At 35.1% G+C, this 22,574-nt stretch overlaps 1 protein-coding gene across 1 annotated transcript in view; it reads right to left on the bottom strand.

Annotated features, from left to right (window-relative positions):
- Positions 1–5,981: 5,981 nt before the first annotated feature.
- The window catches only part of LOC138707388 (RNA-binding protein 5-like), a 132,414-nt gene continuing 115,821 nt past the window's right edge, over positions 5,982–22,574 (bottom strand). The window contains exon 19 of the mRNA XM_069836747.1: positions 5,982–6,299. Within this exon, the coding sequence (XP_069692848.1) occupies positions 6,225–6,299 (75 nt within the window). The 3' untranslated portion in view covers positions 5,982–6,224. The remainder of the gene's footprint in view (positions 6,300–22,574) is intronic.

Genomic DNA, 22,574 nt, shown 5'->3' with positions numbered 1-22,574 from the left:
AACAATTCAATATTCTTACAATACAAAATTTCTTGGTATATGGCTAGATGAACATTTAAAATGGTCCGTACACCTTCAGGAACTAGGGAAGAAATTAAGTAAAATTTGCTTTGCCTTGTGATTGCTAATAAGAGCATCATCTATTGAATCTGCTCGCACACTGCACTTTGCATACTTTCACTCTATCCTAACGTGTGGTATAATCTTTTGGGGTAATTCACCTAATGCAATCCAAATATTTAAACTACAAAAGAGAGCAATTAGAGCCATAGTTCAAGTGTCTCAAATACCAGCTGCAGACCATTCTTAAAAAAATTACATATCTTGCCATAACCCTGTATTTATATTTATGAAACCTTAAATTTATCAAATATAATTTGTATAGTTTTCCTACAAATTCAGACACACACCAGTACAATACAAGAAATAAAGATAATATTTTTATTGAAAGTTTTAACACAACTCTATATAAAAACAGTTTCACTCATGCTGGTCTTCTTATGTATAATAGCCTACCAAATTATCTTAAAGAAATATCTGCACATCAGAAATTTAAGAAAGCTCTTTATAAAATTTTAATCAAAAACTGCTTTTACAGTATGAACGAATTTATTGAAAATTGTCATAACTGAATAGAAAAAGAAGGCCTTACTTAAAAAAATTTTACTTCCTCTTTTCCAGATCATGATTTCGAGAAGGATGTCTTCTCATGAAGGAGGCGATAGTTGAAATTGACTCCTGACTTCAAGACATACTGCAAACGGGACTTATAGCCGAAATTGACGACCTGTAGTTTTCTTCAATCAAGTTCCAAGTTTTGTACATTTGTATTTGTGTTGCATTTAATTATAGTTATTACTTTTATGTGTATTATGTAATTAATTATTAGTTTGTAAATATGACATGTCCCATATGTATATGATCAGTGGATGCAATAAATGATTATGATTATGTTCTTTTTTGAGTTTCGAAAAATTGTAACCCTAATTAATAGACAAATATGTACCATACTTTATGTCAAATTGTGCAATACTAATGTCAATGTAGTACTTTAACTCTACTTACACTTGAAATTTCAAAGAAGGCATTTTGTGTGCATTCCTGGAAACCGAAGTCTGTTTCATTTTTTTCGAACACAGAGTAAATTATTTTATTTATATATGTCTTTTAAACAAGGTAAAATTGTCATTTCTTTGAACCGAAATGATCATCTGGGCAACTTGTGAATTTACGAAAAGAATTATGTTTGTTGCGCACAATTCAACATAGTCATTATTAGCTAGACATCGGATTTTTAGGCACTAAAAATTGCAGTTTTAGGCGCCTAAAATAAGCTCAAAATTAGTAAAATTAGGCTCTATTTTAATGAAAATAGGCATTTTAGGCACATCAAGGTATCATACTTATTTCTTTCACTGAAATTTTTAGTTATACACTAAAATACGCACAAAAAAGTATGTTTAAACATTAAAAAAGAATACTATATTATATTTATAAACAGAGCTGCACAAATTTAATATATTGAAACTAATGAAATAATGATTATTGATATCAAGATTACTCATTTTAAGTTATTGAAATTCAGTTCCATGCTCAGACTTTATTATAATTATCTGCACAGTACACCACCAGAATTTTTTCTAAATTCTCCACAGTTAACCTTTGCCTTTTGTCACTGAGAATTATTTTGAAAGCAGAAAAACTTCTTTCAATCGAAAGTGATGTGAGAGGCGCAAATTTTAAATTAGGTACAATAGAAACATCAATACTTACTGGAACATTTACACTTTCCCCCGATATCACTCTTGATACTTTTTCCAACAATGAAAATCCTACATTCTTATTTAATACGTTGTCCCACTTATTTTTAACTTTTTTCCCAGTTTCGCCCAAAGCAGAATGTATGTTCACTTGAGCTTCCTTTACTATTGCTATTTGGCTACAAAGAGATTGTTTTTCACGTTCTAATTGTTCAATGGTTGCAGGTATGAAAGAAAAGTTTGATGTTATGTAGGCAATATCGTTTTTCACTCGTGAGTCATTCAGACAATCTTTCACTGCTTTCACACACGCTGCACTATCAGTTTCAGGTAATTTATCAATAACTGTGACCACTTCTTTAAAATACTTAGAATAATACACCACTGACTGAATCCAGGTTCCCCATCGTGTAACAACCGGCTGAGGTGGGAGTGGGATATCTGGAAAGTTCTCTCTGAATATTGAAATCCTGGATGGGGCTTTACAAAAACATTTTTTTTATGTTAGAAATAAACGAATTGACAAGAGGAAATTAATTCCGGATTGTTTCAGAAACCCTGTGAAGGCCATGTGCTAGACAGGTTACATGCGTGAGGTTAGGATAAAATGTTTTAAGAAGTGGAGCTGCAGCAACCATGTATGAGGCAGCATCAGTACAAAACAACAGAACTTTAGAATCGTCTATATTACCTGAGTATAAAGACTGTAGGCCTTTATTTACAAAATAAGCAATGGCTTGGCTATTCACTTTCGAAAGTTCCTTAACACATACGAGGTGTGGAATCTAAGGTCCATCAGGACTAAGTTTTCCTACTACCATATTTGCTATATACCTATTCATAGGATCTGAGGTTTCATCCACAGAGACTCATATGTAAGAATCACCTATATCCTCCCGAATGGAAGCTAAAGTTTCATTGTATATTCTGTCTAAGTAATTTTTTCTTAGGGTCGACTCAGATGGGATGTTTTGTTTGCAGTATTTTTGTAAAAACTGTCTTAAAACCGGATTTTCAATTGCATTCCAGGGAATGTTAGCAGCAACAAACGCTCTGGTTAAATCAGCATAAAAATTGCTGCTGAGATTGGATGAAGTAGGCTGTGTTAGTAAAGTTTGTTGCAGTTGATTTTTCTGCTGAGCTTTAGCCTTATGAACCGCTCCTTGCACATGCTGCTTTAGGTGGCACTTCTTTTCTTGCGAAATCTAAAAATGTAAAGTAAACTGAATTAAAATAAAATCCTAATTGTTGTATTGCCGTATTCTATCACAAAGTTAGTGGGTTCGAACAATCAAAATTTTAATGACCTGCAAATACTTTAACTATCGGAATTTAAAAGGTTAAAGTGTAGTGGTCTTAAAAAGAATTATACCTCAGGATAGCTCAGTCAATGTATAAATATTATAGGCCTACTCATTAAAATTAATAGAATTTATATATTTCAACTATTGTTACATACCTGTTTGCTACAAATCTTGCAGAATATTATTTTTCCATCATAAGTGAATTCTGAATATTCTGTTAGCCATTGCCGGATCAATGTAGATTTTGCACTTCTATTTTTCGGCATTATCGCGTTAAACTTCACAGGAAAACGTCCTACCGCTCAAAACTTCTCAACACAAATAAGGTGAGGGAAAGAGCAACTGTTAACGAGCATTCAAATGAACCGTTGTTATTGAGATTCAATTGGACAAAAATACAAAGTTCCACTTATTGTTGCATTTCCTGGTAGTGTTAACACTAGGAGGGCCATTCTTTTAAATATTCTGTAACGGTTTACCCTACTAATTCGCAGTTTTACGACTTTTCATAAATATTTCAAAAACACTCTTTCTCCAAAAATTGTGATTTTATGACACTCTGAAGGGCAGTACAGCTAATCGGTTTCAGACCGAAAACAGTCATTTTTATAGTATAGTATATCTCTGAATCGGTAGCAGCACATGTTGTGATTGTTGCCTGCTTCAAAACTAAGGTTGGTTCTTTGTCGGCATTTATGCCTCCAAACATGTTAAATTCGGTGAAATCTATTACGAGTGTCATGAGATTCAAAACATTTTGTTTCCTTTATCAATGGTTTCATGGCCGGTGTGAAGCAAACTTTCCACTTTTTAAATGCCTTAAATTTCGCAGTGAACGCATGTATAAATTATAAAAAGTAAGAGTAAAATGCGAAACTTTACAGTGAGTTAGGCATTTTTAGGCGAATATTAACAAATTAGGCTCTAATAACCGTTTTAGGGCATTTTAGGGCACTATTAAACTCTTTGAATACCTTTCAATTTCCATGAAACACAAATTTTAATAATTATTTTTACTTTTCTCCTAAAGAAACAAAATAGGCATTTGCCCTAGAATCCGATGTCTGGTCATTATACAGGATGAGTCTTCTCACCCTCTGGATTGATAACTAGGCAAACTGCATTTTACAGACAATGCGAAATGCAGGTACTCATATCGCATTCACCAGCCTGTCCGATAAGGCTACGATGTTGACCTGTGTTAATGTGCTGTGATAGCGCAACAGTTAACATGGTGAATTGTCCAGGTTTCATATCACGGCTCTGGATACATACCTTTTTCATAATCTACTTGTGTTTCGAGAATGTTCTAGAAAAGCATGTTTTCTGTCTGAATACGCAGAACATTCTAGACATTGAATTTGCTTATAAATGGGCGGTTCCTGCACTCGTGCTCAGTGTGGCAGAGTATCTGGACGTGGTGGGGACGCAGCAGAATGCAACACAGGCATGTCGCGTACACCAACAGATCACAAGTTTGTATGGGTTGTGAACCACCTTCTAGAGACAGAAACAGTACACCAGACACCTCATCCACACAGAGATCGCACTGTCTGTGACCAGGCAATGACGGATCGTGTGACTGACTACGTCATTCTGCATTCGCATTGTAGTACAAAGGTCATTCTTAGGCAATCTTCCACGTGGAGAATACTACATAATGCACAATTTCATCGTTATCACATCCAGTTACACCAGGAGCTACTGATGCCGGATCATGAACGGAGAGTGGTGGGTCATATAACAAACTCATCAAGATCCGAACTTTTTAGCAAATGTGTTATTCACAGGTGAAGCAGGATTCCACAACATGCATTACTGGCGCACTGGATGCAAGAGGCAGTCTTCCAGGTCCGATGGGTTGGTATACTCGGTGATCATCTAATAGGACCATTTTTTATGATGGCCGACTCACTGGAGATTGCTATGTTCATGAGCTGTCTACTCAACTGGATGAGGTACCAACACGACAGTGCACCACCTTATTCAGCCCGTCACATACCTAGCCATAGCGCTTACCCAATCTAACCCTAATAGACTTCTTCTTATGAGGCTACCTTAAAAATATCGTGTACCAGGAGTGGCTAATGACCCCTCAACAGCTTGCCGTGACATCACACCGGCCATGTTGCGATGGGTTAGACTCCGGCAGGGTGGCCAGTTCGAACACCTATTACAACCATATGGAGGAAACGGGTAAACTTAAGTAAGAGTTTATCTGTGTGATAATCCAATAGGATGCCTTATGTTTGTCATTTCTAGTGTGACTGCATTTGTAGAGCCTCGGAAATATTTGTCTTTCTTTTGTATGTAAGAATATATACAGAGAATAAAATATCATTTAGTGCCTTATGTTTGTCATTTCTCATTAATGCAATGTTATTCGCAATTAGTTCTCATGTTTAAGAAAGCAGATTCTAATAACAATTTAATTTAATTAAAATTTACATAATTAAACTAATTATGTTAAGACATACGACAGAAGAACTATTATTAATATCTTCCATGCCAAATTAACCGTTAAATTACCCAGAATAAAAACTACCTTCAGGTGTCAGTAAAGGGCAGCGCTAGTGCTCATGTCCTGCTGAGCGGTACGTAGCAGTCAATTCGGCCGAAAGCTATACGATGCAGGGGACTGTGTTTACGGTATAGTCTGTACTGTGCTGCATAACTTCTCAATCCGCAGGATGAGAAGATTCACCTGGTATGTCACCAAATTTTCTCTTTCTCATCAACAATACGAGCTCTATGATGAATCCGCAATTCCTATTAAACATAGTTCAACATAATCACTTCCATTTATTTGAATGGCAAAAGTCTGGTAGATAAAAGAAGAAAGCACAATGTTAATTTAGATTTTCATAGCTGGTAACAGGAAAATTGATTACAATTTGAAAGAAATACTCATACTGTGTAATTGCAGAGTATAAAATTTAATGTTCTTACAGGTATTTTACTGGAACCACACAAAGTACTAAATCACATAATAAAATCCGTATGCTTAAAAAAAATAAATAAATAAGTATATACACATATAAAATTGTTTCTACAAAAATCATTCCATCATACACTGATTTTCTTTTTTACAATTTAATTTTAAAACACAAAAACACTTCATTCTGGTAATGTCTGCATTATTTCTGGCCGTCCTTGTGTGCTAATGGATCAAGACCATTAACTTAAGTTCAGAAGAAGAAAGAAAAGACCGGTACATGTGCAGCATCTGTGTCATCTGTGAACATACTAGTGAAATGTTACAACAAAATTGATACAATGAACACGGTGAAAGCAAAGGTGTTGTATACACATGAAATCATCACATAAAATATAAAAATAGTAAACTGTGATTCCGAAACAGGAGATATTTACTGCAATAAAATTATTGAGAATAGTACCACGTTAGCACAAAGGCGCAGCCGTCATAAATACTGTACAATACAGAGTTCACATCCTGCACGAGATAATGTGAGCTAGGTGCTCTATCAGTATTAATGTTAACTAAATATTAGCGAATGGTTTTGTAAATAAATATATATTTTTCACGATGGTGTTTATCATAGCCAATTATACTACGATGAGATAACATTTTCGACACCAGTAATAGCATGCTCAACCCCAGCACAACTACACATAGCACGAAGACTAACATATTCCCACATATAAAAGTGCGAATTAGACGCAGGTATGCTTTTAATGTAAGCTACAGTCAGAACAAGTGGCATTTACCATTTCAGCTTGTATCATGAACTGCATTAATTTATGATAAAATCTAAAGCTTTCAGAGTAAAACCAGTGTGATGCACTAAAGATTGAGATGTGACTGAACAATTCAATTTGTAACTTCACTGTGTGCAACGCAATACAAATAAAAATGACAACACTAAACAGCTCCATGGGAATCACATTTTTTACAGACGAAAATGAGATTCAGAAATTTAATTTAAATAAATTAATTATTTTGCAACTGCCTCAGTTACTTATTGAAATACATTCCAATGATTCCACATTCAAAGTTATTCGAGGTTATCCCGTGGATCGATTAACCTTGCTTGGATTGGATGTGTTTCATCTAGAACCTACAGTACTGACAGTTCCGTTCACGTGGTACATACTTGGAATTCGTGTCAAAAATTGTACAATGTAGATAACACGATCTCAGTAAAGGGTTAACAGGTTTTCAGAATTCCAATAAGGGACATGATGAGGTCGAGCCTCGAGATGAGATGTTTACTGCAAGTAAAATGCATTATAGGCATAAGGACCAATGTATCAATTTGTTGATTTTACAGGAGAGAAAAGACGTTTCCAAAAGTCACCAGTTTATTATTTCCTTAAGCTGCCATGGATAGAGAGCAACATCCAATCCTGTGGACCAGGAGCCCGAGTTCCCAATCTCATTGTGAGTGTAGCGTAGACCAGCTGAGCAACGACTCTTTCGGTACATTGCTTAACACAACTCAAGGATTGACAGGAAAAACAACCCATGTCAATTTTACTCGAAAATGAGGTATTATTACTAATGAAAAGCTAAACGCATATGGCATCTTTGTATGCTTATAGATTCTGGGGGGGGGGGGGGGGGGAGAACAGCCCCTGTCAAAGAATACAGCCTTGGAAAATATTGGTGGTTCTAGAAAAACAACCTATGTCAAAACAAATTCTAGAAGAATAACCGTTGTCATATGACATGGGCTGTTGTTTACAGAAAAATAGTGACAATTTCACCTAAGAAATGCAGAGGCATTTATTTTATGATCTGAAGAGAAAACGAAAGAAGAATGCTCGCGAAGGAAAATAATCTGTTTCCGTACATCCTTTGTCTTGATGCAAAATTTACCCCTTCCACATCTAAAAACCAATGCCGTGTTTCATGCATACCAGTTGTGGTATTGTGTATTTGGGGTATATGATCTCAGTGATGGTAAGGTTTTTGTATATGTACAAATCAAAATAGTGTTACGTCACTTCTTTATGACATGGGAGAGGATCTTGTATTCCTATCAGACAGGTGCTGTAATGGTTTATTTTTTGTACATATTAGTGAACTGTTTTAAAATGTTCAAATCAATCACATCAAGGCCACTTGCACTTACAAAACGATCAAGATTTCTCTATCATAGAGAAAAGAAAGAGAAAAGTTATTGTTGAAACACCGCACAATGGGACGAAATAATGCGATCACATTGTTCAAAACCAAGTCCTTTCCACGTTGTCAACATTGATCAAGATGACCTCTATTATAATGTCGAAAGATTTTTCTGAAACTCTCTAGCTAGTAGTTAAATTTAACAATGCTAGGATGTTCAGAATAAACTCAGGGACACGAGATACGTAGAATAGGATATGAAGGTCATATGCCATAAGAAATAAGATGAAACTGCCAAAAGAACTGGTACTACTAAAGCTCTATACAGACTCTTGTCCATTGAATCCAGGAAAACTTCCAGATCTGAAAAATCGGTAAGATGTGTTGAAGCCAAGGAGTTTGCTATTTTACAAATCACTTGAAATTCCTCTTCCAGAAGTCCAGCTTGAAAGGTGTGTTAATGTTGATCTGTCAGATGATAGTAATGGTGATGATGACAGAGTAGGATTGGCTTACAAATGAAAGAAAAAACTTAAATATACTGGTAATATGAATAATGCCATAATTCTAGTATTTTCATTAGTGATAAATTAATTTTTCAAAATGTTGGAAAAAGATGTAAAAGTATATTAGTGTCAATAAAGTGTTCAGTTACCTTAAATTTATTCCTAAGTTCACATTATTGTTCTGTTTTTTTCTTAGAAAAAGAATCCATGCCAATGCAAAGTCACAAAAAATGCATAACTTGAATAATATACTATTTAACAACTAAATACGGTATAAGCAACATATTTATAAAATATTAGGGTATGTATACCTATAGTTTCAGTTTTTCATTCTTTCAAGAAAACGGGATATATATGTTTTCCTTCCCCTGGGAAAAGTGTTTTTTTTTTTAATGGGATATTCTTCCTATCACCTCTTAATTGGCTTCATACGGGTGAATGACAAACACTAAAATATCCGCCATTAATAAAAAAAAAAAATCCCTTAATAGTTTTCTTAAAATGTTGGCACAACTCTGCAGCTGCAGTTGCTTTAAAATATATATATATATATATATATATATATATATATATATATATATATATATAAAGTTTTAATCGCAAACTTAAACTTAAACTGAAACTGAAACCTTAACCTTACTTTTGAAATACGCATTTCAAATTGTAACAATTTATAAAGCTTCTGAACACTAAAACACAAAACATTGAATTAAATTCAAACTTATTTGTAATTATTGCTCATTTTTCTAGTGGTGGTAAGTGGTGCAACCTGCAGTGCAACAGTGTGGGTGTAGCGCAGCATATACACTTCAGGTTTGCTGTTAGCGAACATAACAAAACAAAGCTAGGCACTTGGATATCAGTGTTCTAATAGAAGGATTTGGTAGCGAACATTTCATTAAGAAAGAAGAAAATTTATTTTATCAGAAATAATGAGAAATTTTTCATTTGAAACACTTAAAATGTTTACAGTCATTCATTGTAATGTGTAGAGATTCATGAAGCTAGTAGTCAGTGTAAATAATTTTGTTTTTACTGTGATTTATTGTAGCCTATTACTGTAATTTCCACCTTTAAATTATTTATGTATATATTCATTTATAGATATGTACATACATAGACTGTGTCCAGTTGCAACTTTCACGTGTAAAATAAGTATGCCTATTCATAAATTATTTAATTTCTATAATCTGGCATTAGTGATGGATGAACACAAAACAAAAAAAAAAACCTACAAAGAATTATAAATGAACAAAAGTTGAAACATCAGGGCAGAAATATATTTTATATATTTCAATATTAACTCATTTTTAGTTGTGAATATTCAAATTCCAATCCTTTCAATAACTTAACATATTATTTACTTCTAAACTCATTATCACTTTTATCAAATATGTCTATTTAAAAAAATGAAAATTAAATATTCAAAACTCTGTAAATAGGAAAAAAATAATGAGCATTGGTTTCTACTTTTTGGATGAAAAACATATTGCGAAACAAAAAAGTAGGCCTAACTACAATCTAGATGCGTTTTTCTTATTGTGAGAATAATCTGCCATTGTCTTTAAATAAACATTTTGTTTGTTATTAAATTCACACGACAGTATATTTTGTACTAAATAGTATTCTCTCTGTTCAGTGCAGACATGAGCCAGGGGCGGTTGTTCAGGTGAAGTACCATTTCACCTATTTACGTGTAAAACACAATTTTATCTCGTATTAATAATTAATTCTAGTTATTACCAGTTCCGAATTTCTAAAATAAAAAAAAGTTTTATTTTCAGTCGTTATTAACAGTGTTTAGTTATATAAATAGTACCTGTAACCGTCTGCTGAATAGGATGTCAACTGTTACGAGCGCCGAGCGGTGTCTATTGAAACCTATAGACCTAATACTGTAGAGGTGAAAATATTTGGGCTCCCATTCTCATACAGCACTTGGTTTCCATGGTAATGTGACGTCACGCACTAAAGGAAGATTGTATGAGTGAAGTGAGTTCCTGAGTCTTTCAGTTACAGGGAACTGTCAGACTTGTTGTAGGTGGAGTAACCAGTTTGCAGACCTAACATTACAGAAGGGTTGAAGCTGGTCTCCAAGGCCGGTGGCTATTGTTGAAGGGCTGTGAAATTTTACAGTATATAGGCCTACCACCTGACTCGAGAAAAGTATCCTCATTCCTTGTGTCTAAGCAACCAGCCCTGCAGCGGTAAATAAGTTGGCGCTATGTTATTTTATCAGGAATGCACGCCACATACATTCGCAAAGTTTAAAAGTTGTTTTCCGTCGCGTGTGTTATTTCTTCTCATGAGTTTGCCAGTTTTGTTCCAGCTCTTGTAGGCCTACTTGAAAGTTTAACGCGCGCGTAAATGTACACATGTAGTTTAGTACTTATTAACTTATTATTTAATGTAGCCTATTTATAGTATATTAGTGATATGGGTATATAGTGTATTAATCCTACATCGTAGTGTATATTGTATGTGTAATCACTGTAGTGCTATTATACAAATACTTAGGTACCAGTACAGAGAAAATATTAATAAATGAGTGCGAAATATGTATCCCGGAAATGGCACGGTTTGTAATATATTGGAAATACCGTTTTGCAGACATAAATATGAGGATGGAAAAGATGTTTTAAATTCTGGACGTCCTACAGTTCCATTTGTTTTTTGTTTTAAAAAGTGCTAAAAATAGAGAAGTTGTATAAAATAACTTAAATTATTCCGATGAAAGAAGCTTATCTCTTTGAAAAGATTGAAAATTTCATTTGGAATGCCACATAACAGGAGAGACTTTTATCATTAGCCCCATAGCTTTGCATAGAGATACACTGTCCACCTTCAGTTGAACTGAGACATTTCATGAAGACATCATGACAGGTTTGCTGCTTTACAAGACAGGAGGATTGACTTTGTATGCAAGAAATTGGGTGAGTCCTGAAATAAATTAATTTTCCTCTTTTCATGTGTTCCAGAACTAGTAAAATTGTACGCAGTTTATGAATAGTAGGCCTTCTCATTATATTAGCAAAACTGTTCATGTATTTGTGTATGTGAACAGCACTTCACCTATTTTCTTTATGACGAGCCGCTACTGACGTGAGCACACCAGACAGAGCAGGGAGATGAGTCAGAGCTCTCCATTCAAGTGAAGCTAGTATGATCCATGTACACCTAACTTGTACTCAAAGTAACCAAACACAGGATTCTAAGTAATAATTCCAAATATCTCTATTAGCAAAAACCCTACCCAATAACCACGATAACCAACATTCAAAGCTTAAGGAAATGGATTCAAACAAGAAATATCGCTCAAATACAGCACTTTAAACGAAGAACATTGCTTTCGGAAGTTACTTTTTGTGCTTTGTTCTCACCCTGAAGTATTTAAAAGGAAAAATTAATATAAATAATGAAATCCATTGTAACATCGTTCATACACTGTGAACACAGAACATTGTCCCTTTTGGTGGCCAGATATCATTAACATCTTTTTCTCACTTAATTCCAGAAGGAAAAAAATCAAGTAAATCCACCCCCAGCCACAAGCCGCACACCCCAAGATGATACAAATTAATCTCATCCGAGCTTTGCCAGTCTTATTAAGTACACAGAAGATGTCTTTCTTGGAAATAACGAAACGACATTTTTTGCAGGCTCATATGATTTTCAATTAACTGTACTTTGCTTTGAAAGTCGTAATGTACCCCTCCCAAAACGGCTCGATTTTCTTGGGCACTGCTGCTGTGCACTCCGACTATGAGATCACGCACTACTGGTCTGTCACCTCTCGCCACAGTTCAGCTGTCATGTGACTTCTGACGCACATGTCATTCAAAAATCGTTTCCAGAGATTGGAAACAACCCTCTGTATATTAGGAGAAAATCCACAAATGAATAGGAAAAACACGGGAATTTTACTTGAAGCAATTAAGGAGCTGGATTTGGAAGTGAACCCCGAAAAAACAAAGTATATGATTGTGTCTCATGACCAGAACATAGTGCGAAATGGAAATATAAAAATTGGAAATTTATCATATGAAAAGGTGAAAAAATTTAAATACCTTGGAGCAATAGTAACAAATATAAATGACACGAGAGAGGAAATTAAATGCAGAATAAATATGGAAAATGCCTGTTCTATTCGGTTGAGAAACTTTTGTCATCCAGTCTGCTCTCAAAAAGATTGAAAGTTAGAATTTATAAAATAGTTGTTCTATATCAGGAGTCGGGAGCTCAGTCTACTGTTTCCCCGGTAGGCCTATATATCTACCAGGGGCCCCGGGCAAGCTCAGAACTACTGCTTCTCGCCTTTTGATTAAGAAACAGGGAAGGAAGTTACGAAAATTCCATGATCATCCAATGTTAGGCTTAAGAAGGGAAAAGGGACTGTATTATACATTATTTGAGGATGTCTGTGTGCATGAAAACAAGTTCTTCAATTACTTTCGCATGTCGAAATCATCATTTTATGAATTGCTGAATTACATGAGAGAAGACGTAACTGGCCAAGATACCAAGTTGAGACAAAGTATTCCAGCAGAAGAAAAGGTAGTCGTAACATTGGGGTACCTAAGGCATATGAATTACTGAATCATGACCACAATGTTTTTTTTTTAAACAATAGAAGAAAACAAGATCAACTTGTACTGTATTGTTTAGTATTTATTACACAAAGGAAATTCCATATTAATACACAGGACTATAATCAACAAATGGAAAAAACCAACATGATTTTTCTCATTAACAGGCTTTTATTCACCAGAACACTCTCCCATGCATTTTGATCTGCTGTCCCACAAGGCAGGAAATTTCTCAACTTCACATATAAAATATTCTGTATGAACTTTGCTCTCAAACGAGTTCGTTAATTTTTTCGTCAAATCTTCCTTCTTTGAATCATTCACCGTTGTTTGCAGTCCTTCCTCCATCGCACTGTTGCCTGTTGTCCGCACTTCTTCACCCGTGAAAACACAAAATATGCATAAAGAACCAAACGACGCAAACGTGCAGTCAACTGTATCTGCTGAGAATTTGTTGGCGAGACAAGTCTGGGAGTCACTGTGCATGCAGGCAAGTTTCGTGCAGTCAGTTTCCTAGTGTAATACTGCCCCACAACGGCTGCAACTAACTTGCAATCGATTTCCGATTGTAAAACAGCTTCCATTTACACCAATGCCTCACAACTTCTTTGGAAATCAGTTGCCTAGTCAATGAATGGCCGCTCAACTTCAGTACAGTCACAGTCTGCATCAGTGGCGTAGCAATATCATTTGAAAAGTTAATGACATTACATATATCTTTATTACGAGCTGTACTTTCATCTAGTGCCAAGGAGTACCACGTCATAGTTTGTATTTTATTCATTAATTGTACCTCATAGCAGAATTAAGTATCACTATTCTTGAATTGTTAGGGCAGACACTTCTGCAGCTAAAACTAAACAGTCTTCAACATTCTCCCAATTGCGAATGGTTTCATTCTATCCGCAATGTACTGTATTTTGAAATGCAGTATCTGGCACAAACCAATTTTTGTGCTGTGGTTTGTTCACTATCTTGTGCAATTTTTTCATTGTTTTGCCTTTTTAGACTTTCTAACAACTACTTTTTCTCAACCCCTATAATAGATAACAAATTCTTTTGTTGATACAAAGTCGTATAGAATTACATTACGCCAGTCGTTAAATTTATTATTAAACAATCATTTGACGCAGCTAAATATTAACTGGTAAGTTAATTCCGTAATTTATTAATTGTTTATTTTATTACAGTTACAATAATTATTCAGAAATGACATTTCATAAATAATACTCGAAATTATACTTTTTCCATACTTCTTGGTATGTTTAGTATTGAAGTGTCACCTGATGTTAAAATGTGCAATAAAGCGAATCGGTACACAACATATCAAACAAAAATCTTTTTCATTTTGTTCAACACAAAAATAATCTAATTCCCATTTCTTACAGAAAGAATATTTTCTCTTTGGCTGTGCCATACTCCTTAGGTAACGTAGTACATCACTGATTGCTTCAAAATGTTATGTAAACAGTGTGCATAGCGGGGTGAGTTTGAGTGTGGTAGAAGGGGAAATACTTTATGCCAGCTCGTGGTCGCTGTTCTATATGATTGTTATACTTGGACTCTCACTTTGAGAGGGGAACAGAGGTTAAGGATGTTCGAGAATAAGGTGCTTAGGAAAATATTTGAGGCTAAGAGGGATTAAGTTACAGGAGAATGGAGAAAGTTACACAAAGCAGAACTGCACGCACTGTATTCTTCACCTGACAAAATTAGGCAGTGGCTTAGCGTGGCAATATAGTCTGGGTAGACTGTATTAAAAAAAAGTTTAGATTTTTTTACATTGTTTCATATTATAGCCTATCAATTTTGTTACTTTGATGCTTAATAACATAGTGTAGGCCTACAGCAAATACTAAAATTTGAATTGACTAGTTATAGATATTATTATTATTATTATTATTATTATTATTATTATCATCATAATCAAGTGATCTTAGATTTTAAAATAGAATATGAATAGGACTATGTATATCATGATTTTACAAAATGATTTGTTTGAAATTAAAAGAATGTGGTACTCACTTATATTTTCTTACTTAATAATTGTTTTTCAATTGCCAAGTTCCCTAAACAAAACAAGGCAGTCTATTATTTGTCATTAAACTTCTTAAGTAAATTTTAATTCTTTTCAGAGTGCTCATACTACGTTCACTACTGCTGGTTGTGACAGGCAATGTCAACATCAATCGCAAGAGTTTAGAGATCTCTGTGTATATGTCATCTAAGCTATTGTCCACCAAGTAACGCAAAAGCAGAGGTGACAGGTGCTTTTCTGTATCTCCATAAACATTTGCTAATTTGCCCTCAAGTTTTTCAGTACTGAAGAATGGTTTACTGTTCAATAAACTGAATTAATTTCATTTTGGAAATTGCTTGCTATATTGTGGATATAACTTTTCATTCACTAGTTCAACGAATTTAAGCTTGGGCAGATCCTCAAATCTTGTTTCTAATTAAACAACTAGAGAGTCAAATATTTCAAAGGACAGGCGTTGCAAATTTAATTTGTCAGATTCACTGAACACTAGTTTTTCATTCAGTTCCTTGCTTTTATTAATGCAATCGATTATGGTGTCCTCCTCCCTGAGTTTCTGTATATTTAATATTGTGGATTTGATTTGATTTTGACAAACCAAAATATTTGAAGGAGTTTTACATTGTAGCACATTGAACAAAATGTCAATAAAAACGAAGATGTTATACAGTCAAAGAAGATACAAAGATTTAGGATCATCCAAGTGCCTTTTTAATCCAGTAGCACAGTTGAATGACTCTGGATCCCCCTAACTATTTGGATCATCAATAATTTCTTAGAATATTTCATATAATTCTTCAAAATGTGTTGCTATTGTCGACACTGCTCTTGAATGAAAATTCCAACATTTGCATGAGGCACCCTGAAACCCTTTTCTGTTAAAAGAACCGTGCACCGTGCACTTAGATGATTTGCTGAAGAAGCTATGAAATGCCCAAGGTCATAAGTGAATATGCGCACATCCTTAATGGTCTTAGAACCATGCAATAGCACGAGGTTTAATTGATGCGCGTAACAGTGTAGGAAGAGAGCATTTGGACAAACTTGCTTAATCGACCCTTGCACCCCTCCCTTCTCGGCAGCCATTACTGCAGCAGCATCATCGTATGTTTGACTGACCAATTTCGAATTAATGTCCCATTCTTTCAGAACATATAAAAATATTTCAGACAGACATTCACCAGTTTTGCCTGAAGATACATAAAACCTATAAACTCTCCTCTACTCTACTCTGTCAGCTACGCAATATCGGAAAATGATACTTAACCGACTCTTGCATGAGACATTCAACATTTCGTGTGCTTGTACAGATACAAAGCAAGCTTCTTTAATTTCTCTCTGAATCTGTTCAATCAAAAATCTCAATCAGTTCACTCTGAATGTCTGGCAAAGTGACTTTGGAGGAAGAAGAAGAAGAAGAAGAAGAAAAGTGTTCCTTCATAAATTGTTCTTCCTGTGCAGCATAGTCTAACAATTCTAAAAAAAATTGCCCTCATTGTTTGACTCTGACCCTTCTCTGTGTCTCCTGAAAGCTAGTTCTTGTTTTTGTAAGAAAGCTACAGCAGACAGTTTTTCATTGTTTAATGGCAGACAAACGTGCAGCTTCAGATAAAACATGTTCAATTCGTGTGCCCCTACCCAGTAGTTGAAACAATTCCCTATCATCAATATGTCTTTTAGACCTTCATGTCTGCAAGCTTTCTTTTCAATATTCTTTACACCTGGTATTCCTTCTTCACTCCACTCTTTTTCTCCCCTAAACAATAGACATACAAGCAATACAATTTATTTTGAGTGTGACTGCCGGTTAACCAATTACATTTGTCATACCGCGATGTTTGAAACGTTCGCTTTTCTCTCTTTTCATGTAAGATAATGTCAAGTTTAGGAGTTGGTCTTTTATTTTTTAATTCGCACTGTCTTTCGTAAGTGTGACGAAAATGGCGTTTTTAATAATCAACCAAATCAATAGAATCGTCCATACTTCCAAAACAATTAAAATCAAAATATTTAACACTTCTGCCACTGCAAACGACCACACTTAGTAACACTACTAAGTTTGATCAGTGAGTGAGGGATATTGGCGTATACAGACGATCGTTCCCCACCCCCATTTTCGCGTCAAGGGAGCAGACAGTTAAAGACTAAACCCTCAAAAATAGCATCCAGTCTCAGATGCCACATATGGAAAATAAACAAACCCTGTCTTCCTTCAGCGGGCAGGTCAAAATTCAATGGAAAAAGCTATATAACTCACACTTGTATGAGACTCGGAAGGTTCCAGTCTTTACTCGACTGTACTGCCGCATCAAATAATTTCAAGACTGCCTAATCACATGCCATATGAGTTGTAGACTATCGTAGTTTTATTTATTTATTTATTTTTATTTTATTTTTCGGTCGGTAGACTCAGTCTCAAAGTCTCCCCTGATGCTACGCCGCTGTAATTAGGAACATTAAATCCAGACGTTTGTGATGGGCAGGGCATGTAGAATGTAAGGGTGAATCCAGAAATGCATATAGTGTGTTAGTTGGGAGACCTGAGGGGAAAAAAGACCTTTGGGGAGGCTGAGACGTGGATGAGAGGATAATATTAGAATGGATTTGAGGGAGGTGGTATATGATGTTAGGAACTGGATTAATCTTGCTCAGGATAGGGACCGATCGTGGGCTTATGTGAGGGTGGCAATCAACCTGCGGGTTCCTTAAAAGCCATTTGTAAGTATGTAAGTAAGTGATAGAAAATATTGGTGAAAGCGTGTTATGAGTTGCTGAAAGGTTAAGTTTATTTTAGACACTTCTAACATCTATGTCATATCACGTTTGTATGATATTTGAGTATATTAGTAGGCTGTGAACTATTGTGATTCTGTTTCTATTTTCATATTAAAACCTGAGCTCAATTTTATTAATGTCTAGCCGTACCCATGCAATTCACTGCACTTATCACAAATAAATATTATGTAAGTAAAAATAAAAAAATACAGCTTTGTTATTACTTAGTGAATAATTAGCTAGACAAATAATGTAAAACTGGGCAACTTTGCACAACCAACACTCTTTGAATTGTACATGCGATTTTATAGCTCTCCTAGAGAATATTCTGTTTGTTTGGTAGCTTTATCTCAAGTAGGTGATTTGACCTTCCATCTGCTCCAAGTTAAGTTACCAATCGTTTAGTTGCCCATCATCTATGGAATGAATAATTATTGAAATTGTGATGAATGTTTTCTGTTGTGTTACTGAAATTTTCGAATCATACATTCAAAAGTTAAGTTTCTAACAATAAATTTGTATTAATCTATGTACCTGCAAGTTTGGTTTGCATATCGCAAGACATTAAAATAATGATTCACATGGATTAAATGAGTGGAATGCGAAATGTTGTCACAATACTCTGAAGTACAACTTTGCACAGTGATATTCTTAATGGAATTTACAACCACATTAATAGTCAACTGCAGTATGTATTAGAATAAAACAGCTTTAGAATACGCATTTTTCAGTAGTTTCTACGGCATTATATTATTTCATTCCATTCCAATAAGCACGGCTCCACGTCTCATTTGAGCAACTGCAGAAGAAATATAAATAAAAACAGACGCAGAAGAAGAAGACACTCTAAAATGTCAGCAAAGAGGAAGAATACTGCAGCAAATCAGTTCTCTGATACAGATGTCATTTTGGATGATGAAACTGATGTCAGCATTGTGTCTTCTGAATGTAAAAGTCTACCAAGTGCTGCAAAGAAAACAGTGACAAGATCTGAAACATTAAACATTAACAAGAGTGTTTATGTAATTGTAAATTATTTTGGTAATTTGTATCCTGGTGTTGTTACAGCCAGTGAAAAGAAGAGGGTTCAAAGTTAGTGTAATGCATAAATCCAGTAAGTATTGGAAGTGATCCAATGTAAAAGATGAACTCTGGTATGACATAGGAAATGTAATAGAAATTATTTCTGAACCCAGACAGGTGTCAAACCGAGGATAATTTAATATTCCAGAGATTTCAAAATATTTAAAGTGATTAAAGAACATGAACTACATATTGTGATACAAAAATAATGTAATTGTATCATTATTGTTAGGATTCATTATTTTAAAATACTATTGTACTAATAAATGTGATCTTTATGATGTGAAAGTTGAACTACAGTGTTGTAACTTTGCACCAGTTGAGTGTAGTATAGAAATACAGCAAGAAGAATCGTTTGGTGCTAAGATGTCCCACATTGCTGTACAACATTGCACCACTTTTGAAAATTTTTTCTCAATGTATGTATTTATTATTCCGAAGATCTGAATTCGAATAAATGTTTAGGTCCTAATCATAGTATAAACTAATGCTGTTGATCGATTAAAATATTTAATCTATTAATCGATTTTACTGTACTGTACTATACAGGATGAGTCTTGTTTGGAAAATGCATGAGCGTGCTCCTGGATAAAAAATAAGAATAATTCCTTATATGAAAGTCTGACGGAAAATGCTTATTGATTGGAAAAAATAGTAATAGTGACTTTTGTTTTCATAAGTATCTAATCATAGTATTGTGTTGTTTTTGTTTTGATTTTGTACCAGTATTTGTTTACAAACAACACAGTGACAAGACAGTAGTACAATGTTTTTGTTTTGATTGGACGCGGTGGTCCAATGCCTTGGCCACCCAGATCACCCAACCTCACCCCATTAGATTTTTACCTTTGGGATCACTTGAAGGCTGTCGTCTATGCAACACCAGTGAATGATGCAGAGGAACTATTGCAACGTGTTGAAAATGCATGCCAAATTGATCTCGTGATGACAACACGGTGTTTGAGCAAATTCGCCAGTTGTGTGTACATCGTGCTCAGGCATGTAAACAATGGAGGGGGACACACTGAGCACCTTTTGTAAACGTTAAATGACAAGTTTCCAAACATGTGCTTGTGACACACAAAAAAAGAACAGGACCAAAAAAAATTATGACCATTTCTCCAATAAATAAGCATTTTCCATCAAATTTTCATATAGGAAATTGTTCTTATTTTTTATTCAGGAGCATGCTCATGCGTTTTTCAAACATACCTATGACTCACCCTGTATAATAATTGTTAAATTTAATTTATATTCTGTGATAAGCATAAGTATAAAATGTTGTATATCTGTATATACTGTAACATATTACAAAACAATACTATTTTAATAATTTCAAGGGAAAAATTGTTCCGGGGCCGGGTATCGATCCCGGGACCTCTGGTTGAACGTACCAGCACTCTACCACTGAGCTACCCGGGAACTCCACCCGACACCGTCTCAACTTTTCCCTTTATATCCACACAACTCGCGTGGGCTGACGAAACGCCAGAGACCCACAATGAGTGCACACAATCTCTGTGTGACTTGGAATTGTGGTTTTCTGTTAACGTACACAGATTTGCATAATATATACGTCACTGTGTACGTTAACAGAAAACCACAATTCCAAGTCACACAGAGATTGTGTGCACTCGTTATGGGTCTCTGGCGTTTCGTCAGCCCACGCGAGTTGTGTGGATATAAAGGGAAAAGTTGAGACAGTGTCGGGTGGAGTTCCCAGGTAGCTCAGTGGTAGAGTGCTGGTACGTTCAACCAGAGGTCCCGGGATCGATACCCGGCCCTGGAACAATTTTTCCCTTGAAATTATTCAAATCTGCTTTACAGGGAGCTTCACCTGAAAGACTAGATTTGCATAATATATACGTTACTGTGTACGTTAACAGAAAACCACAATTCCAAGTCACACAGAGATTGTGTGCACTCGTTGTGGGTCTCTGGCGTTTCGTCAGCCCACGCGAGTTGTGTGGATATAAAGGGAAAAGTTGAGACGGTGTCGGGTGGAGTTCTCGCGTAGCTCAGTGGTAGAGCGCTGGTACGTTCAACCAGAGGTCCCGGGATCGATACCCGGCCCCGGAACAATTTTTCCCTTGAAATTATTCAAATCTGCTTTACAGGGAGCTTCACCTGAAAGATTAGATTTGCATAATACTATTTTAGTTATTTACTAACATATTTATTATGTAGGCTTATAATTCATTGTGTCAGTTTCTCCAGGGATTTTCGAGACAAACACGAATAATGTTTCCTGCATCACAAAACATGAAAAAAAGTTTTTTTCTGTAAAGCACTTCTCCATGATCGTTCAATTTAAATCCAAACGTTTCACCGAGTTTACGTCTCAAATTCTCATATGACATAATGCAGTTTTCACTTTTCACAGACCACTGAAATCTGATTTTTTTTTCTTTAGCAAGCTAAACACACAACCTTCATCTAAAAACTCAGTATAGTGCAGCAGTCAAAACAGCTGACTCGTCCCTATTGTAATCGAGTTACAAAATTTTAGGAAGAGAAGAAGATAGTTACTCTCTCACTTGCACACAGTGTAGCCATGGTTAAGGAATGAAGCGGGCGAGTCCCAGCAAAGTATGTATTTCATATATTAGAAAGACGAGCTGATAACAAGGTGGAAGTTTTCTTGAAAAACCATAAAACTTAATAAGGGTTTTGCATTGTGTTTCAACTTTCAATAGGGGTAGACCAGATCACTGTCCTCATATCTCTATCTCTTTCTGAAGTGCTTGTGGTAAGATTTGCCCTATGCTGCTTGGTACCTGCTTTACAGTTACAAAATAATAGTAATGACACCTGGCAACCCTATCTCAGTATCTTAATTTTAAACATTTGTAACAAGTGGTGGCTTGTGCCAGATAAATTAGGTGAAGGTCAGTAGAATTCTAGGCAATTTCCTGGAATCAATGGATGGCCGTGACGTCATTTATGATGTGAACGATTTTATAAGCTATACAGTGGCCATATTGGATTAATATAATATATTCACCCTTTTCTTAAATAACATGAAAATCACACCTTATAATACATATAAATTTGCAACATTTTCGGATGTTATGCTTCCTTAATACCGAAGAATTCACTGCCCCAACAAAACTTCCACACATTATATACCACAAGTCCACATGATATACAAAAGACAAAAATCTAACACAACATTTTATACAGCACATCAAATTAAAAGAGTATACAATAAATGAAGAAAAAAAATACTTGCCCATAACAAAATTCAAAATCACAATCATATTCATAAACTGTATTGATATTTTAAATCAACTTCAGAACATGTAAAATCATGCAATTACACATAAATGAAAGCAATATTCTGTTGGGGGAAAAAACACCACAAATAAATCCGTAGCGATAAAATTACGTTTCTCAGATTGCTTTCAAATCTTTTACCTTACACTTCGCTCGA

The sequence above is a fragment of the Periplaneta americana genome, chromosome 10, assembly GCF_040183065.1.
Source record: "Periplaneta americana isolate PAMFEO1 chromosome 10, P.americana_PAMFEO1_priV1, whole genome shotgun sequence".
Lineage (NCBI taxonomy): Eukaryota > Metazoa > Arthropoda > Insecta > Blattodea > Blattidae > Periplaneta > Periplaneta americana.
The sequence above is the reverse complement of the archived record's forward strand: the minus strand, read 5'-3'. Positions and strand labels throughout refer to the sequence as shown.